At 43.7% G+C, this 22,647-nt stretch overlaps 1 protein-coding gene and 2 non-coding genes across 3 annotated transcripts; 2 read left to right on the plus strand and 1 right to left on the minus strand.

Annotated features, from left to right (window-relative positions):
* The first annotated feature begins 4,279 nt into the window (after positions 1–4,279).
* TRNAC-GCA (transfer RNA cysteine (anticodon GCA)) lies at positions 4,280–4,351 on the plus strand. Its single transcript has one exon. It is a non-coding gene; the product is annotated as a tRNA-Cys (tRNA).
* Positions 4,352–13,414: 9,063 nt separating this feature from the next.
* TRNAC-GCA (transfer RNA cysteine (anticodon GCA)) lies at positions 13,415–13,486 on the plus strand. The gene has a single exon. It is a non-coding gene; the product is annotated as a tRNA-Cys (tRNA).
* Positions 13,487–15,487: 2,001 nt separating this feature from the next.
* Positions 15,488–17,753, minus strand: LOC123131410 (cytochrome P450 714C2). The gene is made up of 2 exons (XM_044551094.1): positions 16,910–17,753; positions 15,488–16,800 (listed from the first exon to the last, which is right to left on the minus strand). Exons 1-2 carry the CDS (start codon positions 17,426–17,428, stop codon positions 15,712–15,714), a joined length of 1,608 nt encoding a protein of 535 aa, XP_044407029.1. The 5' UTR covers positions 17,429–17,753; the 3' UTR covers positions 15,488–15,711.
* Between the last annotated feature and the right edge of the window lie 4,894 nt (positions 17,754–22,647).

Here is a 22,647-nt window from a genome sequence, read left to right on the forward strand (position 1 = left end):
GAACAATGTAGACATAACCGAGACACGTCTCCGGTCAATAACCAATAGCGGGACCTGGATGCCCATATTGGCTCCTACATATTCTACGAAGATCTTTATCGGTCAGACCGCATAACAACATACGTTGTTCCTTTTGTCATCGGTATGTTACTTGCCCGAGATTCGATCATCGGTATCCAATACCTAGTTCAATCTCGTTACCGGCAAGTCTCTTTACTCGTTCCGTAATGCATCATCCCGCAACTAACTCATTGGTTGCAATGCTTGCAAGGGTTAAGTGATGTGCATTACCGAGAGGGCCCTGAGATACCTCTCCGACGATCGGAGTGACAAATCCTAATCTTGAAATACGTCAACCCAACATGTACCTTTGGAGACACCTGTAGAGCACCTTTATAATCACCCAGTTACGTTGTGACGTTTGGTTGCACACAAAGTGTTCCTCCGGCACACAGGAGTTACATAATCTCATAGTCATAGGAACATGTATAAGTCATGAAGAAAGCAATAGCAACATACTAAACGATCGGGTGCTAAGCTAATGGAATGGGTCATGTCAATCAGATCATTCAACTAATGATGTGATCCCGTTAATCAAATGACAACTCTTTGTCCATGGTTAGGAAACATAACCATCTTTGATTAACGAGCTAGTCAAGTAGAGGCATACTAGTGACACTCTGTTTGTCTATGTATTCACACATGTATTATGTTTCCGGTTAATACAATTCTAGCATGAATAATAAACTTTTATCATGATATAAGGAAATAAATAATAACTTTATTATTGCCTCTAGGGCATATTTCTTTCACTACCCTTATATGGGAAAGGGCATTATTGACTACCTAGGCCGATACTAGCTTGGAGCCCGCATTACTAGTGACGGGAGAGTCGTTGTTGCGCTCTCTCGGGACGGGGTCGTGCCAGGTAGGGCGACCCTGACTGTTTTTATAGGGCACATGACACACTGTTGGTACCCCGTGCCAGTGGTATGTGATGAATATGGGAGCGAGGCTCCACAATTTTAAGATGTGAAATGTTGGGCACGGGGGTTACTACCAATCAAGTGGACTCTATGTTAGTGTCGTCTAGGGAAAGATAGTGATCGGGTGATTACCCGGGTACTTGAGGTGCCGCGGGTCGTGGATGACACGGAAGTTCCTCGGATCTTGTGGGTAAAGTGTACAACCTCTGCAGAGTGTGAAACTATTCGAATAGCCGTGTCCATGGTCAAGGACAGTTGGGTAACCGCTCTTGGGCTACATCCACTTATTTACAAACCAGTGTGTGTGTGTTTGGATAAGTGGGAAGAACCACTTGGGTCAAGTCAATGGACTTGACATGATTGAGTTGGGTTGAAGCCCACTCCATCTATGTTGATATCTGTAACCAATTCCTAAGGTTACTTGAATTCATATGATGCATGTTTTACCAGTTGTTGAACATGTCATAGCACAATAAAATTAGCTTTCTACAAAATTTACCTATGTCATGCATTGTTGTATCTTAAGCCAAAACACGGGTTGCTTGCGAGTACATTCAAAGTACTCATTGGCTTGCCACTGGTTATTTAATTGGCCAGGCATGGAAGAACAGGAGTTCGAAGAAGAGTTCTTTGGAGATGAACATGCGAACTAGGACGTTTCCCAGTCAGAATGCCTGTAGGGTTAAGGCAGATGGCATGGGTTCTACCTACCGACGAAGATTTCCGCTGCTTAAGTTTATTTGGTATTTATCCCTTGTGGCTTTATCTATGTAAGACTTGACCATAATGGTCATAATTTGTGTAAAACGGTATGTATTGATGTAAGACTCTTGATATTCAACTTCTGTGTGTTCAGTGAGCATTGATCTCTGGGATCATTGTACATGTGCATTTGGTGATCACGACTTATGAGTCGGGGTCCCCACAGTTATCTCCAGTGAGATTGTAGTCAGTGGTGATGTGCTCTGTCATCGGTGTTGGTCTGTGTGGTGACCACTCCGGCCTGCGGCGGTGGCCTCACCCAAATTGTGGAGCCACCGAAAGGTCTCTACGAGGGTTCTTATTTCCAGATATGGTGGTTGCCTCAGCGGTGAGATGCAATCTATGAACGATGACTTGAGCAGAGGATATGATTGTGCAGCAGCGATGATCGGTTTTCTAGTCCAATGCATGCAGTTGCTAGGATCTCGAAAAAGTGGTGGCAACAACACATGATTGGCACTGCAGTGCAGTGACTATTTCTTTATACATGATATTTTCAGTAATATCTGTTGCATCATGTCACCCTTAGTCGTGAAAAATAGCACACATGAGCAATGGAATTAAAGATGCATTATCAATCAAAATCAAGTTCTTACAGTCTAAAAGTTCTAACCTGGGTACTCTAAGGCACATAATTTCCTTTCATTTGCTTTATCCTATGATGTCCTGGAGAAAAAGTTGGTAGGTATCGCATCATAATCAACCTAACATTATATAAAAGGTAGAATGAGCAAAAATGCTACGATTTATACTACTCACGGCATTATAGGGGTTGGGTGTGTGTACGTGTGTTTATAGGGGTGAGTATAACTAAGCATCTGTGTTGTACTGTGTTGACACGGATGCTTGCATTTTCGTGGATTTATCATGTAACCCTTAGTCGTGAAAAATAGCATGCATGAGCAATGAAATTAGAGATGCATTATCAATTAAAATCAAGTCTAATTCTCATAGTTTAAATGGTACTAACCTAAGCATTTGTGTTGTACTGTGTTGAGGCTGGTGCTCATATTTTTGTGCATTTATCATGTAACCCTTAGTCGTGAAAAATAGCAAGCATGAGCAATGAAATTAGAGATGCATTATCCATCAAAATCAAGCCTAATTCTCACAGTAAATGCTACTAACCTACATACTCTAAGGCACATAATTTTCTTTGATTTGCTTATCCTATGGCGTCCCACAGAAAAAGTTGGCATGTATCGCATCATAATTAACTTAACTTTATACAGAAGGTAGAATTAGCAAAAAAAACATTATGCTTTGTGCTACTCACAGGGTCATAGGGCTATGCTTTGTACTACTCATAGGGACATAGGGGGTAGAGTGTGCGTATGCACGTTCATATGGATTTATGAAATTGAGCATATGTGTTGCACTAAGTTGCACTGGTGTTCGCATTTTCCCGAATTTGTTTTAGACTCTTTGGTGATATTCGTTTAATAGCGGGAGATGTTCCTGCCGCCTACAATGGTATCTGTTGTGACTTCGTCAATCTCAAAGTATTGTACCGGCTCAGTATCTCAAAGGTTTGCGGGTAAGGTGGATGTGTATGCATTCTTAGGGACGAGTGTATGTGCGTACATGTGAGCATCTGCATGTATTAAATAACGGTAGCAAAACACAAAAGGGAAAATGTCTAGTAGTACAAAGCGTAGTACTCAACCCAAAGAACCAAACCAAGTAATACAATGTGTTGTACTATGTTCACCCTAAAAAACTTAGTAGTACAAAAGGTAGTAGAACACGTGTCACCTCAGAATGTACACACACCAAACTACTTCAAATGAATGAGAGAGGAGGGATAGCTTAGTAGCTTTAATTCTTTTATATAAGCCTTACAGGCTCTAAGACACTGATGCATACATGAAGCAGTAATGTTCACTCGATGTGTTGCCATAAAAATATACTCCTTTCGTTCTAAATTACTCGTCGCAGAGATGGATATATCTAGATAGTTCTAGATACATCCATTTCTGCGACGAGTAATTTGGAACGGAGGGAGTAGAAGGGAGAGAATAGAGAAACTTTCTGAGATCACGACAAGACTCCTCCCTAGGTTCATTCCAACCACAAGACCGGCTTCTACATACTCTTCTGGGTTGCCAATGTGCGATCGAGTTTGAATGCATGGAATCTCTCTCTTGCAATGGGTAAAACGTGAAGGCCTACACGTCTTGGGGAGAACTACTCCTACCAAGAATGATTAGCTGATTTCCAGTTGCTTTACTCAGAAATGGAAATGGAATGGACCGGGAACACTCACCTGGTCCGCTCATCACCCGGCGAATCGACAGAGCTGCCCCTTTGTCAAAACCAGAGAGTGACATGGCTATGAATTAATACCTCTCCAGAGACGAGAAAGTGAAACATGATTAAGGATCTTTGCGCGGATTAATTAGATAGGACCGACTAACCATTCAATTGAGGAAGAGAATGTTGGGCAGATGTACGAACAGTTTGCTGGTGCTCGAATGTGTTTGTGCACACCAGCTAGTTAAGGGACTAATTAAATTAATACTGGCATCAACGGGTCCATAGCTCAGTGGTAGAGCAATTGACTGCAGATCAATAGGTCACCGGTTCGAACCCGGTTGGGCCCTATTCTCCTTTTTTTGGCGAAAACTCTTCTGTCTTGTTGGGATTTTTATTTATTGTTCCGTTTTTCATAAAATACATCAGTGACAACCAACTGGATAAACAGTAAAAATCTAAAAATAGCTTTTTTTTTCATTCCGAACGCCAGGGTATTATATTCCAAAGCTTCCCTTTCATTCCGAGTGGTCGCGGCAATTAAAGATGAGGTGAAGACGTGGGTGATCGCCGGGACTAAATTATTAGGCAATTTAATTTTTTTTTGAAAAAAAACCCCATACATTAATTAATTAATAATGTTATTACAATCGTTCATTACAAAATTCGCCACACAGGGCAGGACGCTATTAAAAAGAATCCCATTAGATTTACTTATAAAGCTAAACTTCGCAATCTCATGAGCCACCTTATTGGCGTTCCGATTAATCTTCACAATTTTAAAATTCTTAAGCATCTTCAAAACACTCAAGGCTTCTTTCTTCAGATCAACGAGCGAGGACCTGTCAAGATCCTCATTTGCAAGGAAAGAACGGACAAAAGCACAATCAGTCTCCAAAATAATGGACTGGTGAAGAGTAATACCTATATAAAGGCCTGCCAGGCAAGCACGCAGCTCAGCTTCATTCACGCTGTAGCACTGACCCAAAAAGTCCCACGAAGATATAATAACTTTGCCAGATGAGTTCCTCACAACCACCCCCACACTGGCCGCATAAATACTCTCCACATAGCTGGCATCGACATTGATCTTGATATAATCTTCTGGTGGAGGTTTCCATCCCACCTGTTGTTGTGATCTTGCGAAGACTGGTGTAGCACCTCCCATTTTTTCTTTACCTTTGTTACTAGGAACAACCTCAACAGTGTGATGAAAGGATGTAAAAGAAGACCAATAATTTACCACAAAAATTGCAGAAGCAGCAATGGATTCCTGCCCTTTTCCAAAAATTAAATCGTTTCTCAGATGCCATGCTCGTCAGAAAAGAAACAAAACTTGCTCTCGCTGTTGCAGGCTCAAATGATCCAACAGAATCAATAGCCAATCTGGCCCCGAAAATTTGAACCACTCTTCATCAGGAATATTCCACGATTCTCTCAAGGCGAGTCGCAGAGCACGAGCCTTAGAACAAGTAACGAGGGCATGAAAAGTGCTTTCATCTTCTACTCCACAAATAGAGCACATACCTGAAGTAATCTGATGGTGCTTAACTCTATTGGTCTGGACTGCCAAGCTATTGGTTGCTGTTCTCCAGGCAAAAATCCTTATCTTCTGAGGGATATTAGCCTTCCAAATTAAATCCCAAAGCCTTCTTTCTCCACATGGATCTCCACCAGATTGACCCAATTTATCTTGACTATCCTTCAACTTAATCGCTAAATTGTATGCACTTTTTACAGAAAATATACCGTTTTTCTCATAGTGCCACGCAATAAAATCCCCATCCCCATAAGCATGAATACGAATCTTAAGAATCTCCTCTGCGTCATGGGGATAGAAGAGGTACTTAATCAAATTTTCATCCCATACTTTCCTCCCGCTCAAGAACAAATCAGAGACCCATCTCAATCTAGTATTATGCCTTTTAGCTGAGATTTTAAGTCCAGTGCTCCTGGATAACCAATTATCCCTCCAAATATTAATACTAGATCCATCACCCACCCGCCAGATGACGCCATTTTTAAGTAATTCCAAACCATGTATAATACCTTGCCAAGTGAGTGATGCAGACTGAGGAAACACTGTATCAAGAATATGTCCCTGAGAATAATACTTTGCCTTCATCAGCTTAGCACACAACGAATCCGGATAAACCAATAACCTCCATGCTTGTTTGGCTAAGAGGGCTTGGTTAAATAATCTGAGATCCCAGAATCCCATACCACCCTTACCTTTAGACCTTGTTAATTTGTCCCATGCTAACCAATGTGTTTTTCTTCGATCTTCGTCATCTCCCCACCAAAAATTCCGGATAATCTGGGTTAACTCCTCACAAAGGGAGGCAGGGAACTTAAAAATACCCATAGCATACACAAGTAGAGCTTGAATAACTGATTTTATTAAGTCCTCTTTCACCCCAGAAGAAGCGTATTTCTCTATCCAGTCAGAGAGCCTTTTCAAAACCTTTTCTTTAGTAGATAGAAACTTACCAGCTTTCATTCTTCCCTCAGGAACCGGTAGTCCAAGATATTTATCTTCGAAACCATCGACCGTGATTTTTAAGATTACCATTATAGCCACTTGGTTCTCCAGGCTACACTTTTTCCCAAACATCATAGAACACTTATCAGGACTTAATAACTGCCCAGTCCCTTTCTCGTACTCCGTTAAAATATTTTTAATGGTAACTGCTTGATCAATGGCGCCTTTGAAAAATAACATACTGTCATCCGCAAACAGCAAGTGAGAAATACCTGGGGCCTGTCTATTCAAATGGAACTCCTGAAGAGCTCCCCTGGTAGAAGCATCTTTAAGCAGTAAAGAAAGTGCCTCGGCAACAAATAGAAACAAATACGCGGATAAAGGATCTCCCTGCCTGAGCCCCCGAGTAGGTGAAAACGTCTCCAACAATTGTCCGTTGAAGCGCACTGCAAATTTCACTGATGTAACACATGCCATAATCCAATTTATCATTTTGGGAGAGTAGCCTTTTTTATTGAACTGTGTGGTCCTGTAACCTGAAAAATATTGTATTACCCTTTTTATTTAATGCGACGAGGCAAAGATTTTTCCTCCGTTTCAAAAAATTAGATCCGTTGTAAGGAAACGACAAAAGTGACCTCACTCACATCCGCAATGATCATGTTGCCATCCAAGGATGAAAAACCACCGGCTATTTCTTTCAAGTTCGTGTTTCAAAATTGAGATTAAACGATATGTAAAGGTTGGAAACTTATGTTGTCGGCATCACAGAGAAAGGCAAGCATGCAGAACAACTCCTTTGGGTTGGGTGCACTATAGGGCTATTTTGTGGAGGTTCAACATCCACACAGCGTATACAGATTGGCCTTCATTAACGGACCGGTAAGAAGACTTACTCTTGTTTTCTTTGTTACTTGCGAGAAGCTGCCCCTCTTAGTATGAACGGGTGGTTGTGAGGTATTGGTTGGTATATCAACTCTTTTGGATGCATTTATACGTTTTCTAACTAGAACTTCGGTCTCTTGAGTACGTATATCTGAGGCGGATATGTCCTGGACATTCCAATTAATTTAATGGTGGGAAATGAACATTTTTTCTTCTAAAAATTGTAAACATATTTATATGCGTGAACACTTTTGAAAATTACATGACTATTTTTAAAGGGTGAACACTTCAAAATGACACACATTTTTTAAACAATAAATGAAATTCTCTTTCAACGCATGAACACTTTCCAACCTTATATGAATAAAAATTAGTAAAAACAATTCTGTGTAAAATTTAATTTAGATGAATTTTTTAAAGATATTAGTTGTTTTTAAAAAATATTCATAAATTATAAAAAAATGACCACGAATTTTAAAATTATTAAAGAACATATATGACCAAACCACATCGGTCCACCACACCATTCTGTGTATCTGCTTGACTATCCGCTGCAATAAGCGTCACCGTTATATATCTCCTACTGCAATGCTATCTTCTGTCTCGCCTCAAGGATTTTCCCGTCGAGGCACTAGGCAGCTCAATATGGGTTCCTGTGGGAGTGTTTTTTGGCGCTTTTTCATCACTTTTTTTTGTGTTTCATGTGTTGGCTTTTATCGGTTATTCTTCTTGGTTTTTAACTTTTTTTATTTTCCTCCTTTTCTTTCTTTTAAATTTCGTTTTCTATCTTGGTTTTCAACGGTTTTCTTATGGTTTTGATTTATGAGATCTCAACTCTTTTCTTTGGGTTTTTATACACATTGTACATTTTTCATTAACATAAAGAACATTTTATATACATGATTAAGATTTTTCTAATATCTGTCTTGATGTCTCCTTTTTTAATACACATTGTATATTTTCATAAGCATCAGAACACGTTTTTTATACATGATTAATTTATTTTAAATGCATATTTTTTAACATTATTCTGAAAATGTGTTACTCATTTTTCAAATACACGTTAAAACATGTATTGAATGGTAGGAACCTCTTTCAACTACACAAATATTTAAATGTCATGAACATATTTTTGAAACAAGTGAACATTTTTTGTAAATGCAACATATTGTCTTTAAATGCTACGACATAATATTTTAAATTACAGGAATATTTTCTACATTCAACCAATATTTTTTAATGACGTACATTTGTTTGTAATGTGTGAACATTTTTTAAATGTCACAAACATTTTTTATTGCTATCAACATTTTATATAATTTATGCTAACAAATATTCTACACCGTGTTAATTTTTAATTTTTTTAATTTTTTTATGTAAAATTATTGTTTATTATATATTTTCGAAATATGAATAAATGATAAAATGAACATGCAGGTATCTACTTGGGCTGCCCAATAGAACGCTCGGTGGGGGTGACACTTCCTTCCATCTAGCCTCATGCGAGATATAGGTACTACCAAGTATGTGCGGCACTTTATTATTCTCATTATTTTTTGAGGCAAAGTATTTGTGTGTGTGTGTGTGTGTGTGTGTGTGTGTGTGTGTGTGTGTGTGTGTGTGTGTGTGTGTGTGTGTGTGTGTGTGTGTAGAGGCATGTTAGCTTGGGCTCACCTGGATCCAGTCTCATCCCCAACCAACTTTAGAAACGACGGTCCATATTTGAACGAAAATGAAGGGTGTGACGATGTCTCGCTTGACCGTGACAGAGCCACATCTCGCCTCAAGGGGATCGAGAATGGACTGGTCCACTTGGCTCCTGAAGCGCGAGACTTTTATCGTTTGAATCGTTTTTCTTCTTCTCTGCTTCTTTTCTGGTTGCTCCACTTCTTCTTTTGCTTCTACTTTGGCTTCTTCTATTATTTCAATATCCTATATGCTTCTTCCTTGCTTCTTATTCCCATTCTGCTTTCTTTTTTTTTTGCAATGCTTGCTTGTCAGCAAATGTTGATTGGTCAAAACAAAAATGTTGATTTGGTATTAAGAAATGTATGTGTAATACTTAAAGAATGTACATCAATTAATTTAGGTGGAAACATGGTACATTAAAATGGTTTTTAAGCCTTCGGGAAAAGTGTGGGCCATGTGTTTGAAAAAAGTATTTCAAAAATGGATATGATATATCCAAATAAGAAAATGTACACCCAGTGATAAGAAAATGATCATTGCTCAAAGGAAAAATGTTGATTTGGTAGTTCAAAAATGTATGTGCAAGATACATGAAATTAACAAAAGGTGGGGAAAAGGTACATTTGTTAAATGTATTTATCTTTGGAAAAAGTGTTCATAATATATTTCAAAATGTTTCGGAAAGCCTTTATAAAAGACAAGGAATGTACATTAAAAATGTTTAACTTTTGGAAAAGTGTTGGTATTGTGTTTTAAATATGTACTTGAAAATGCCTATGATGTATCAAAATGAGAAAATGTACACCTACTCAGCACTGAATAAGTATTTTCCTTGCAGTTTTGGATAAGTTTCTAAAACATGTTTGACACCTTCTCAGAGTTATCAGAATGGTAGTGTTTATTTTTTGAGTATTTTTTCAATTTTTTTCTTGGCCTTTCATTTTTGGGTCAATTTGGACAAAAGAAATAAGGTTATAATTAGTATGTTCCTTGTATTTTTTAATCCATTTGTCAAAAAAGTTTGATCCTTTTCCAGAATAATCAACATAGTAGTGTTAATGTTCGAGAATTGTTTCAATTTTTATGGGCACTTTCATTTTTGGGTCAAAATTTGACACCCCCCCCCCCCCCCAAATCCTGAATTAGTATTTTCATTGTAATGTTTAATCAGTTTTGTCAAAAGTGTACGAAACTTTCCAATTAGCAACTAGTGTTAATGACTTAGAATTATTTGAAAATGTTCTTGCCGTTTTCATTTCTGGGTCAAATTTTGACCAAAAATGGCCCTGAATCAATATTTTCCTTTTTATTTTTAAACAGTTTGTCAAAAATATTCCCAGAATAATCAGCATATGAGAACTCTTCAAACTAGTCAATACCAACTACAAAACTAGTTTGAGGAGAGGGGGATTGAAACTTGTTCGGGTTTTAGAATTAGGACTTGTAATCTATATGGTTTTGAAGTTCAGGTTTAGACTTAAGTGACAACAAAATTGCTAAAAATTGCCTCATTTTCTATTTTGATTGTGAATAACATGTTTGCCATGGCAGCTAAAAATCTGTTATATCCACCTTTCTCTAAACTTGTTATCTGATTAGTAAAAAATTTATCTATATTTGCCATGAATTAGGAAACACCTTTTCTAAGGTTTTGCCATGATATGTATATTTACCATGTTGTATATATATGTGCCACATGGGTATATATAATTTACATACTATTTAAAAACAATTTCTCATGAGAACAACCTTTTTTTCAAAACTTCCCACAATTTAATGTGGATTTCGCCATGGCCGGCATCTACTCCTTGCTGAAAAAGTTTAAAACCATGGAAAATTTCAGAGCCACGGGAAATTTAAGAGCATGTCAAAATTTTGTTGCTCTCATGGAATTGTTTTTACAGACATGGCAGTGTTTTTCCTCTACACCACGGGCAAATTTGTATAAGTTTTTGTTCCGCTCCCATGGAAAATTTACAACAAACAAATTTTCTAATCGAGGCAAATCTAGGATTTTGTAATGTTGTTTAGAGTCTCCATACATGGTAACAATAAATATGTTTTCTAAAAGTTTCACAGCCATTTGTAATATTCACATGTCAAATCTAGGATCTTTTGTTCTCTCATACATTACAACTTTTTGCAAATGTGTAATGCCCACATGTCAATTTTAATTTCAGAGCCATGGCAAATTATTAGAGCCATGGGGAAGTTCAGAGCATGGCAATTGTTTTTTGCTCACGTGGAAAATTATATTGCTTAACAATGACAAATTTTATAGAAGTGCAAATTGTTAGAGCCGTGGGAAATTTTAGAGCTCAGCAAAATTTTCCTACTCACATGGCAAACGTTTTAGACCCATGGCGATGTCAAATTTTTTTATCAGTTTTGTTATGGTCACATGACAAATCTAGGGGGAAAATGTTTTTCTATATGATGTCAAGTATTTTTTCGGAGCCATTTTGTAATGTCGTGCAAAACCCACCGAGTGCCGTCTAAATAAACTAGAAAAAAAAAACAAGTCCATGCCAACTTAAGAATGTATCGCTTTTAGTCTGGCCACTTGTCCTTTGAATTGCCTAGATCACGTCAACATCTTTCTTTAATGGCAACTTTAATATGCGTTCACTGGTTAATATTGCCTAGATCCCTACTGGCGCATAAAGAAAACAAAATATGAATGGAGCGCGAGGAAAAACGCACTCTACTGAACTAGTACAAGACGCACTGACGCACGTATTCTTCTCCAGGTTCCAATTGCGTATACAAGACAAGACCGATGCATGCGGTTCAACCAAGAACTCTTCTTCTTCTGGCCGGCCGGGGTGTGAGTTGAGTTTGAATAGAAGAAATCCTGGTCTGGGTAATGCATATGCATGCATGTTCGACCAAGAACTCTTCTGCTTATTTTGTCCAAACAAAAAACCTCTTCTGGTTCTGGGCGGTGTCGTGATGGAGTTGGATAGAAACTCTCCTTTTCCGGGTACGTCTCGGAGAAAACCACCGTCCGTCGGTTGATTTCCTGCTCGTTTACTCCGAAACGGAAACGGAATGGACCGGGAGCGCTCACCTGGTCCGCTGATCACCCGGCAAACCGACAGAGCAGAGCCCGCTTTGTCAAACCAGAGAGCGACATGACAAAGAATGTGTGTCCAATTACGTGCTGGTAACACGGGAAATGCGAGATAAAAGAAGACAGGAAAGTGACGTGATTAAGGAAGACCAAGTGACTAACTAAGCATCCGATCGAGGAAGAGAATTTTGGGCAGAGGAACCCACCAGCCGTATGTGCTGGTGCTGAGAGGTGTTTGTGCAGACCGGCTCGTTTCCGTCACTCGATATTCATCCAGAACAACAGTTTACATGGTGGCGGTGGAGGATGTTTGTGGACTACGTTTCGGCGAGACACAAGTTTTTCCAAGAGTGAAATATTAATTTTACATCTTGTGGAATTCTATGTGCAAAGTTGCTTGACAAGCATGTTTGTCTCGTATAGTGATCATATGTGTAATCTTTGTAAACAGATTGTCTAATGAAATATATGGTTGCTTCAAAAAAAAGGACAACAGTTTATGTTGTATATGTCTTGTCACTGATATGAGCAATTGACTGCCGATCAATAGGTCACCGGTTCACACCCGGTTTCTTGCAAGGAAAAATACGAGGGGCCGGAAAGGGAGGAGAAACCTACTCCTACTACTAAGTACAAGAGGCACGTATTCTTTCGCCAGGTTCCAACCACGACACCGGCCAACATGCATGCATGTCGTTCAAGGTTCAACCAGGAACATTTCTTGTTCTGGCCAGCAGGGGTGTCAGTTGAGTTTGAATAGAAGAAATCTTCGTCTGGGCAATGCATGTTCAACCGAGAACTCTTCTGGTTCTGGCCGGGGGGACGTGGTCGAGTTTGAATGGAAGGAAACTCTCTTTCCGGGTAAAGCTAGTACGCGTACGTCTCGGAGAAAACCACCGTCTGTCCGTTGATTTTCCTGTTCGTTTACATGGAAATGGAGAATGGAATGGAGCGGGTGAGCGCTAACCTGGTCCGCTAATCGCCCTACAAACCGACAGAGCTGCTCGCTTCGTCAAACCGGAGAGCGACATGACTGAGAATGTCTGTCCAATCAGGTGCTGGGGAGACCAAAGACGGGAGAGTGACATGATTAAGGATCTCTGCCCTGATTAATAATTAGATAAGACCATCATATCGACAGAGAATGTTGGGCAGAGGAAGCAGCCACGCAGGTGCTGAAAGGTGTTTGTGCAGACCGGCTCGTTTCTGTCACCGACAACAACTGTTTACGCTGCACGTCCTGCTATTTATATTAAGAGGCTAATTTAATTAAACAACACCAACGGGTCCATAGCTCAGTGGTAGAGCAATTGACTGCAGATCAATAGGTCACCGGTTCGAACCCGGTTGGGCCCTTTTCAACACAATTTTTTTTCCTTCTAACTCTTATTTTTTGGATTTCTTTTTTTTTCTACTAGAATTCTATTACTTTTCAAAAAGTCTAGGACTAACCCCAACCTGAACATATATCCACTACACAACACACATTTTTTCCGACAACAACAAGAAGTTCCTAGCCCACGCTTCAAGGATCTTGCATGTGAAGCGTGCCATTGCCATGGAAATACGTCGGGCTCTTGAGGTGAACCACAACATTCACCGGTCCAGTTCGGAAGACCATTTGTTGCGAGTCATCCAGATGCCCTCGCCACACCTGTGACGAGTGCAATGGAGAGAGGGGGCCATGGACCTCGGGGATGGCATCGGTAGGGTGTTACGGTGATGAAAAAGGGACCCTGTAGAACAACCTACGATATGGCGGCGGCGTGTGGGGCACTCAACGAATATGTGCTCGATCATCTCACCCGCAAGACAAAAACACAAGTGAGATGGCAGGATGTTACGGTGATGAAAAATGGACCCACACGACAGTCGCGGCGGAAGAGCCAAAGGGACTGCTTGCATCGAGGTTGGGCAAAGTTTCCCGGTCCTCAGGGCGAAAGTGTAATCGGTGAGGTAAGCACCCGCGAGGGCATAGGCAGCACACGCTGTGAACATCGCTGGCAAGGAGCCCGCTGATGAAGCACGCTCGAGGATATATGTAGAGTGATCGAAACCAAGATTGAGCTCAACTGAAGCAGCCGATGGAGGCTACCAGGCGCCACGGCGACAAAGGCATCGGCCACGTAACATGGGACAAGAGCTTTGGCAGGTTAGTCGCTAAGGAGAAAATTACCTTATTTGGTGATAGAGGTGCTTACCATTATTAATTATTGCCCCTACTTTTTTTGCGGGGAAAATACTTGTATTGCTCAATTATTGCCCCTGCATTTTTTGCGGGGAAAATATTTGTATTACTCAATTATTGCCCCTGCTTATCTAGCTAGTATCCTTTTTCTCCACCTTATGCGCAAATCAGAGAATAATATTGTATCTTTTGAAAGAACTCTTACAAATGAAACTTATGGTGTGACGTGGAGGATCACAAAGAGTGCCAAGTGACATTTGGGTCAAATTGTTCAAGAGTACCGCGGTGAACGCCAGACGGCGAAGGGATGGTTGGGGTAGCAACATGGCGGTGGGTGTCGGACAAGACAGGCTAGTGCCGCGCTGGATCGGCGGGTCGGAGGAAGAGGAAGGCGCTGGATCGGGCTGGATGCAGGAGACGGAGGCGCAACCATTAGATTTAGAGCCGATGGTCCCCGTTTCAAAAGAAAAAAGATTTAGAGCCGATGATCCGCAAAATCAATTTACTCAGGCAACTTAGAGGGTGTTTGTTTTTAAGGACTTATTGATTTAGGGACTTAAAAAAGTATCTATAAGTCCCATCTAAACCAAACAGGAGGAACTTATAAAGACTTAAAGTGGGCATTTGAGCCTTATAAAATAAGACTCTCAAGAAAGGACTTATAGGGACTTATATATTGTAATATAATCTTTTAGTCCATGTTAAATTCGAGGAACCAAACACATAGAGACTTTTTATGAACTTATGACTTATGAGTTGGGATTAAAAAAAATCTTAAAACTTACGAACCAAATATGACCTTGTTAATGCAGCCGATGAACGAAGTTGAGGGAACGGTCTAGAAAAAGAAAGATGCCGGCAGAAATGACTTCCAAGCTTACAAGCGCGCACCATCTTGCACGGACGACGCCGGGCCGTGCCCACGTACGTGTGCGTCTATATATCCCCATGCGGTGTGTGCGTCTATCCTCGCCATGTGGCTCGGTCGGCCGGTGACACCACGTGTACGGTCAACGATCACTTAACCCCATGCAAACAGCATGCATGCCGGATCCCTCGGATACTGGACACACCTCATGCATGCTCCCTCGAAAAAAAAATTGCAGAAAAAAAATAACAATTCATGCATGCACAGCTCATTTGCATGCATACTAGTCTCACTCGGTATATTTGTTTTGTTTTGAATAAGTTTTTTACAAAATTACAAACTTCATAAAGTTTAAACTATGATAATGAAACAAGTAATATGTGAAGTATTTTGCAATGGAGTGTTCCATATATTCCGTTGAGCACTTGTATATGTTGCTTGTCTACAATTGATTTACTCACTATGTTTATATAATCATCATGCCCCGGCCCCCGGGACTTGCTCACGTGCAAGCCAGCTGGCCATCTATTTGGTGTGTTGGTGCAGCGGCGCGAGGAGGAGCTGGACGCCGTCGGACGGCCGGAGCGAGAGCATGACACGCGGCGCGTGCCGGTACTCAGGCGCCACGGCCAGCTCGAACCGCCGCAGCACCATGGCCACCACCACCCGGTACTCCATCCCCGTCAGGTTCCTTCCCACGCAGATCCGGCCGCCGAACCCGAACGGCAGGTACCCCATGCGGTGCCGGCAACCGCCCTGCGCGCCCGCCGCGAACCGCTCCGGCCGGAACTCGTTCGCGTCGGGGCCCCACAGCGCCTCGTCGTGGTGCATGGCCACCACGTCCACCCACATGTTGGTGCCCCGCGGGATGGTCGTGCCGGCGCCGTCGACGGCGACGTCCTGCAGGGCCTGCCGCTGCACGTTGGGGGACGGCGGGTAGAGGCGGAGCACCTCGCTGAGGACCCACCCCATCTTGGTGAGCTTGGAGAGCGCGGCGGCATCGAGGGGGCCGTCGGCGGTGACCTCGCGGAGCTCGTCCCGGAGCGCGCGCTGCCACTCCGGGTGCGCCGCGAGCATGAGCAGCGTCCATGACACGGCCAGCGCCGTCGTCTCGTGCCCGCCGAAGAAGAAGGTCTTGCACTCGTCCACCAGCTCTCGGCTCGTCATCAGCCTCTTCTTCCCTGCTTCCCCCGCCTCGTCGTTCCCGGCCAGCAGCAGCGAGAGCAGGTCCGTGTTCTTCTTCTCCTGACCGCCGGCATCGTGTTGGCGGCCGCGGCGAGAGTCGATGATGTCGAGCAGCAGCGCGTCGATCTCGCGGCCGAGCTTCCACGCGTCGTAGGTCTTGCGGAGGTGGAGCAGCCTGGCCAGCGGCACGCCGACGAGGCGGTTGGAGCGGAACAGCATCGTCTGCATGGCCTGCAGCTTCTCGAACACCTTCGCACCGCCCTCGTCGCCGATGCCGAAGCTGGCTCTGGCGATGATCTCCGCCGCGTTCCTCACCACGCCCCGCTCCACATCTACGACTGCCCCCGCGCTCCGGCCAGCCGCCGCCACCGCCTGGCTCCAGTCCCCCAGCATCTTCGCCGTCGTCTCCTCCATGATGCCGATCATGTCCTGCAGTTCACACATATGTAAAGTCAGTGCGTGCGTGCGTGCGTGCGTGCATGCATGCATGACCAGAGTATCACAGATCGCTACACGTGTAAGTATAACAAGTACGTACGTTGAGGTTGGTGGCGGAGAAGGCGGGCGCGATGATGTGGCGGTGGCGGGCCCAGTCGTCGCCCTCGGCCATGACGAGCCCGCGGCCGAACATGGGCATGCGGTCGCGGCGGAACACGTCGGGCTTGCCCCAGAGCCGGCCCATGGCGCCGGCGGTGGCGGACTTGAGGAACTCCGGGTCGGCCACGTACAGGAACGGCTCCGCGCCCAGCCAGTACACGAACACCTTGCCGAACGCTGCGCGCCACCGCGCGAAGTAGGGGAAGACGGCGCCGTGGATGTCGCTGGTCACCCCCGCCCCCGCCGGTAACGTGCCGTTGCTCTCAGCCAGCGAGGCCGCGATCTCGGGGAGGTTGCCGAGCGGGAACTTCGGCGCCGGGCCGCCGAAGCCGACCGAGCGGAGGCGGCGTCGCGTGGCCGACGGCGACAGCCACGCCGCGTGGAGGAAGTAGACGAAGGTGGCGAGGGCCAGCGTGGCCGTGGCCAGCACGGCGCCGTGCAGAGCCGCCGCGAGCTCCATTGACGCTAGCTAGCTAGCTGCCACGTGCTGCGTACTAGTGCACTGTTCGATCGAGAAATTAAGCTGGCGATGAAGATGATGGATAGGATTCAGTGAAGCGAAGAATGTCGCTGCGTCGGTGTGATGAGAGATGGTTCGATGGTGTGATGTAGGTGGGTTTATATAGAGGAGATGGGGAGGAGATGAGCCATGGACGGAGGCGTGAAGGGGGAGTAGGTGGGTTTGACCGGTCACCGATCGATCCCTCCCGGCGAGGAATGGTCGGAGGCTGGCAGCGGCCGGGCACGCAGCAGCAGTGGTGTACGCGGCTTGGCTCCCCGAGTGGAAGCATCGGGTGCTCGTCCCATTCTTCTCCTCCCCCGTCTCGTTTTCACTTGCGTACGGAGCTTCAAATTTCTCGGTCAAACGCGGGCCGCAATGATCATGATCTGCGAGCTCCGGCGAACGATTTTTCAGACCGGTCAGGGAATATTTCAGATTGATTGATCGCGAGCTTTCTCTGCTACCTTAATTACAATGCCACTGATTACATGTTTAAGTCCAGATTCTCATTAAGGAAGAAAGAAAAGAGTCCAGATTCTCATTCCCGCGTCAGCCATGCATGCATATTTCCAGATCCTTTTGTGGAAATACCAACGTACGTGCTCAAAGATTTATACTCACCGCGGGCGCTTTCGGTTACAAATAGAGTATATGCCCTTGCTTATGCCGTGCGTATCCTGGGTATGAGCATCATGAAGCTTCCTTGCAAAATGTTGCTTAATTAAATTCCACACATTGTTAGCTGGCTAAATTCCCTAGCTAGATGGCCCTATGAAACTAACCATTTTTATAGTTACGAATTTAACTTTTTTTAAAAAAAATATCCCTGGAATTTAACTAAACTGTAGGGGTCGGCTAGGCCATGAAAATGTTCCCCGCTGCCACGACTTTTCTCTATTCTTTTTGAAAGAGGTCACCGTATAGACCATGTGGTGCACCGCAAGGAACCTTTTTCATTCTTCCCTGGATAGCTTATATACTCCTACCACATATAATATGTGGTGCACCAGCAAAGAATATATTACACGGGAAAAGTAACCATCACGCCACACTTTTCGCAACATTACCGAAAGCATTTATTGCCGTTGATCTTGGATCATACTTATCAAATTTGCCTAGTTGGCATGCATGATACTACTATGATACTCCCATTACGACCAGCCTAACGGGGCTCAAAATTTATGCTGTGGAGTAGGACTCGAACTCTAGCCCTCATCATTCCTTTTTTATTTTAGCACAGTCGATGTCATTCTATGAATGTATGCATGCACGCACACTCTATCCCTATAAACGTCTCCGAGAGACTGACCCAATACATCATCTTGAGATTGCCGAAGTCGCTACAGACGCCGCGAGCGCCATTGTCAAGTTTAGGAGTTGAACTCTAGTGGATTGGGGATACCGCTACCCTCCTAACCATCGAACCACATGTTGATTTGTGCCCTCATCATTCAAACTGTACAAGACTAACCAACTCTGCTAGCAATTGGATGTGTATGGTTTCAACTAAAATTACATGTAAATTGCAATTTTGAATTTGTACAAACTCATTGAAGTCTGCATGAACCTTCGTTACTTAAGCATCGTAGGCTTGATAACTTATGTACAAACATAGTAATAACTTTTTGACTCAGACAAAAAAGTTGTTGAAAAAAATACCCCTAATAATTTTTATGTAAACAACATGGTAATATATGCACCGCATACATGATAAACAGCATGAAAACAATATTAATGTACATGTTCAAAGATTTATACTCACCGAGGGCACTTTGGTTACAAATTAATGCCCTTGCTTATGCCGTGCGCATTCTGGGCAAGTGAAGCTTTTTTGCAAAATGGTGCTTAAATTCCACACACGTGCTCTCCCTAGCTAGATGGCCCTAGGAATTTTACCTTTAGAAGGCCCTAAGAATTTATTAAACTGCAGGGCTAGGCTAGGCCATGAAAATATTCCCCCATGATGGGTTCTTTGAATTCTTTTCAAGATGGCTTTCCACAGATGACGGATTAATTAATACCTTACTCTGCACGTGTTTGCAACAACAACTGGAAATAAATCTAGTTGGGGGGGAGCGGGGGGGGGGGGGGGGGGGGACGAGACTTGCCTGCTCCCCCAGCATGCTCCCATCCATGCTCCCGCATACGTGGCATGATTTAATTGGAACAAAATAAGGCCCGGCCCCATCCCCTTAAAATCAGGGGGGGGGGAGATGATTAGTTTAGAAAGAAAAAGGAAAAAAGGACAGCCATAGGATGGAGTGGGAGCACGGATGGGAGCATGGCGAGGGAGCAGGCAAGCCGGATCCGGGGGGGGGGGGGGGGGGGGGGTTTGATGGATGACCGGGCGGCGGCAAACTAGCTAGGCAACTGGGCCTGGGCGGGGGAACACATCAATAGCAAGGTTTAAAACTCGAGTGACCTTCACAACAATGCAAACAACTTCTTGCAAAAAAAAAAGTGCAAGCAACTGAACAATAGCAGGTCCCTAATTTGCAGTCAAATACTACACATGAGTCTGCATTTCTTTTGTCCTAGTCCCATTTTGCAATCACATACAGATAAGTCTGCATTTCTTTTATCCTTTGTGAATGTTCACCCGTACGATAGTCCTGCGTACGTAGAACGCATGTGTTGTCGTCTACATGCCTCTGGCCACAAATTAAATTAAGAACACAGCGTTGCCAGCGTTACTACTTGCTATTTTTGGGTCGTTCGGTGAGCTTAGATTTGCTCACATTTGCGTTAAAAGCCGTTCAGCACGTCACGTCAATGCATGTATTGTAACTAACATGTGTGTGAACATCCAACACATGCCAGTATTGCTCTGCTTTTCAGTTCGAAGTGCTTTTCAGCTCACTTTCTCCGCTTCATACTGTTGTCAAAAAGGTTTAGCGCGTCACATCCACTCACGGTTTGCAATTGGTAGGGAATATTCAGAACAATGCATGTGGTGGCATATAACGAGAGCAACATCACAATGCTACATGGCGCTTTGGCGAATGTGACGTGCCTAATCAGTTTTGCCGATTTTCATTGTTATTTGCAGGATTTATGTTTCTTTAGTGCCATGATTTTTTTTGTTATTTTTAATATAATTCCTTCCTCATTTTATTCTTCTTGAATTTTATTTTTTTGAAACGGAGGCAAAATACTTCTCCGGTCCCAATAGTAAAAGAGAAGTAGAATTGCCCAATTAATTAGCGGAAAATCAGATGGATACTGTCACAATAGCCAACCACAACAAAGGGCAACATTGGCCGTCCTGACTACGCACACAAACACACACACACATCATCGAGAAGGAAATCACCATCGAGGTTGCCAAGAAGCCAACGACTACGAGGTCTTCATCAATGACCACCAATGAAGCCCCATCACAAAGGACGTTGTTACCCATGCTGGCCCATGCCAAACAAATGACCACCCAATTCGTGACCAAACTCCGACGACGAACATTGTAGGAGAAAAGCATTAAGCCTAGGCCAATCAGGCCCATGCAACCAACCAATCTTCTCATTGTCGTCGTCACTACCAAAGTTCAGCCGCTACCCAACTCCTCTTGATGTTGTCATTGTTACCGAACCAAGAGGCCACACCTCTCGATCCAGGGCCACTCTTCAGCATCCTCGCAGCAAGCAGGAACATAACCCACAAACCAAGACAACTCCACGACGATGCTTGAACATAGCATGTGCAATCCTCTTCCACTAGTTGCACATAAAATTCATGGACTGGTGGGAAACTCCAGTTCTCCCACACATGGATCTCTCTCTTAGTTTCAAAAATAGCCTGCAAAGAGGGAAGAGTGTGCGCGCGTATATATGAACGTCTGCGGCTGTATTGTGTTAAGAAACAAAAAAAAACAATAGCCTGCAAAGTTTTGTTTGGAAGTTTCAACCTGTTCAAAACACAATCATTTTGGCAACTCTAATTCGCCCACACTAAAGCGCATGCTCTATATCAAATCTAACTTTATGTTTCGGGTTGACCCCAACCAACCAGTTTCCGCAACATATTTGTTGTGCTGCTTCCTCCATTCAGAAATACTTGTCCGAGGAATGAATGTATCTAGATGTATTTTAGTTTTAGATACATTTATTTGTATTCATTTCTACGACAAGTATTTCCGGACGGATGGAGTACTTGTTTGCGAGGGACTTTAAATGCTACCCAAAAGGAGGGCAGCAAAAGGGCAATTTAAAACCAACATGCAGTTATCCGACGGTAATTTTTTGTTGATTGTGTGGCAGGGTTTAGGAAATCGGAGACGTTGGACCTCTCGCTATGAAAGCATAAAGAAAGAAAACGTGAGTTTTACAAGACAAGTTACTGTCCGGTGATGACGTGACACTGGTCTGTTTGTGGCTTGCTAGCTCTACACGATCGAGAAGCTTTGCTGAATCAAATAAAGTTGGATGGTGACCGAGCGAGCGCGAGCCACGAGTGACAGCCAATACGCGGGCCAGGTATACAGATAGCTCGTCTGGATAGCAACGGCTACTAGAAGTCCAAGACGGTCAACGGCGCCGCCACGTACAAGCTAGTCGCCGGCCGGTACCGACCTGCACGACCGGTCCGCTTTCGGACAAGTCATCAGAATCCTAATCCTAAGAGCATATACAGTCGGGAGTCTCATACATCCGGGCGGGTTGCCTGATCACCGTTCGGTCATAATTTTTTGACCCGGACGACCTTTTCAAATGATCCTCAAATGTTCGGGCTAACCGGCACCCCTTATATTCAGCCTAACTATGAGGCGTTCGGAAACGCCCGCCACGTTGTATCAGGCCTACGCTGGCTCATCTGACCCTACATAAATTTTTCTTCATCTGCTCGCCGTAACAAACCCTAACCACTTCACTCCTCTCCCCTCCACACCCCTCCGCCACATAAACTCGTCTCCGGCATGGTAGGCAGTGGATCCAAGTCCTTCAGCTCCAGATCTGTCGACCCCGCATTACTGGGAAAAGGCTTATAGGTGAACCCCATTGAGTGGCGAGCGAGACAGGGCACCCGCCACAACTATTTTTGAAAACTTGCAGTGGCGGGTAGCAAAACCTACCCGCCATAGTAAACTGACTAACTGTGGCGGGCGCAGAGGACCACCCGCCACACGTATGTTCACCCAGGCGGGACTCGTCTGCGTAACTCAGCTGTGACGGGCAGTTCCTAGC

This window comes from Triticum aestivum, chromosome 6A, assembly GCF_018294505.1.
Source record: "Triticum aestivum cultivar Chinese Spring chromosome 6A, IWGSC CS RefSeq v2.1, whole genome shotgun sequence".
Lineage (NCBI taxonomy): Eukaryota > Viridiplantae > Streptophyta > Magnoliopsida > Poales > Poaceae > Triticum > Triticum aestivum.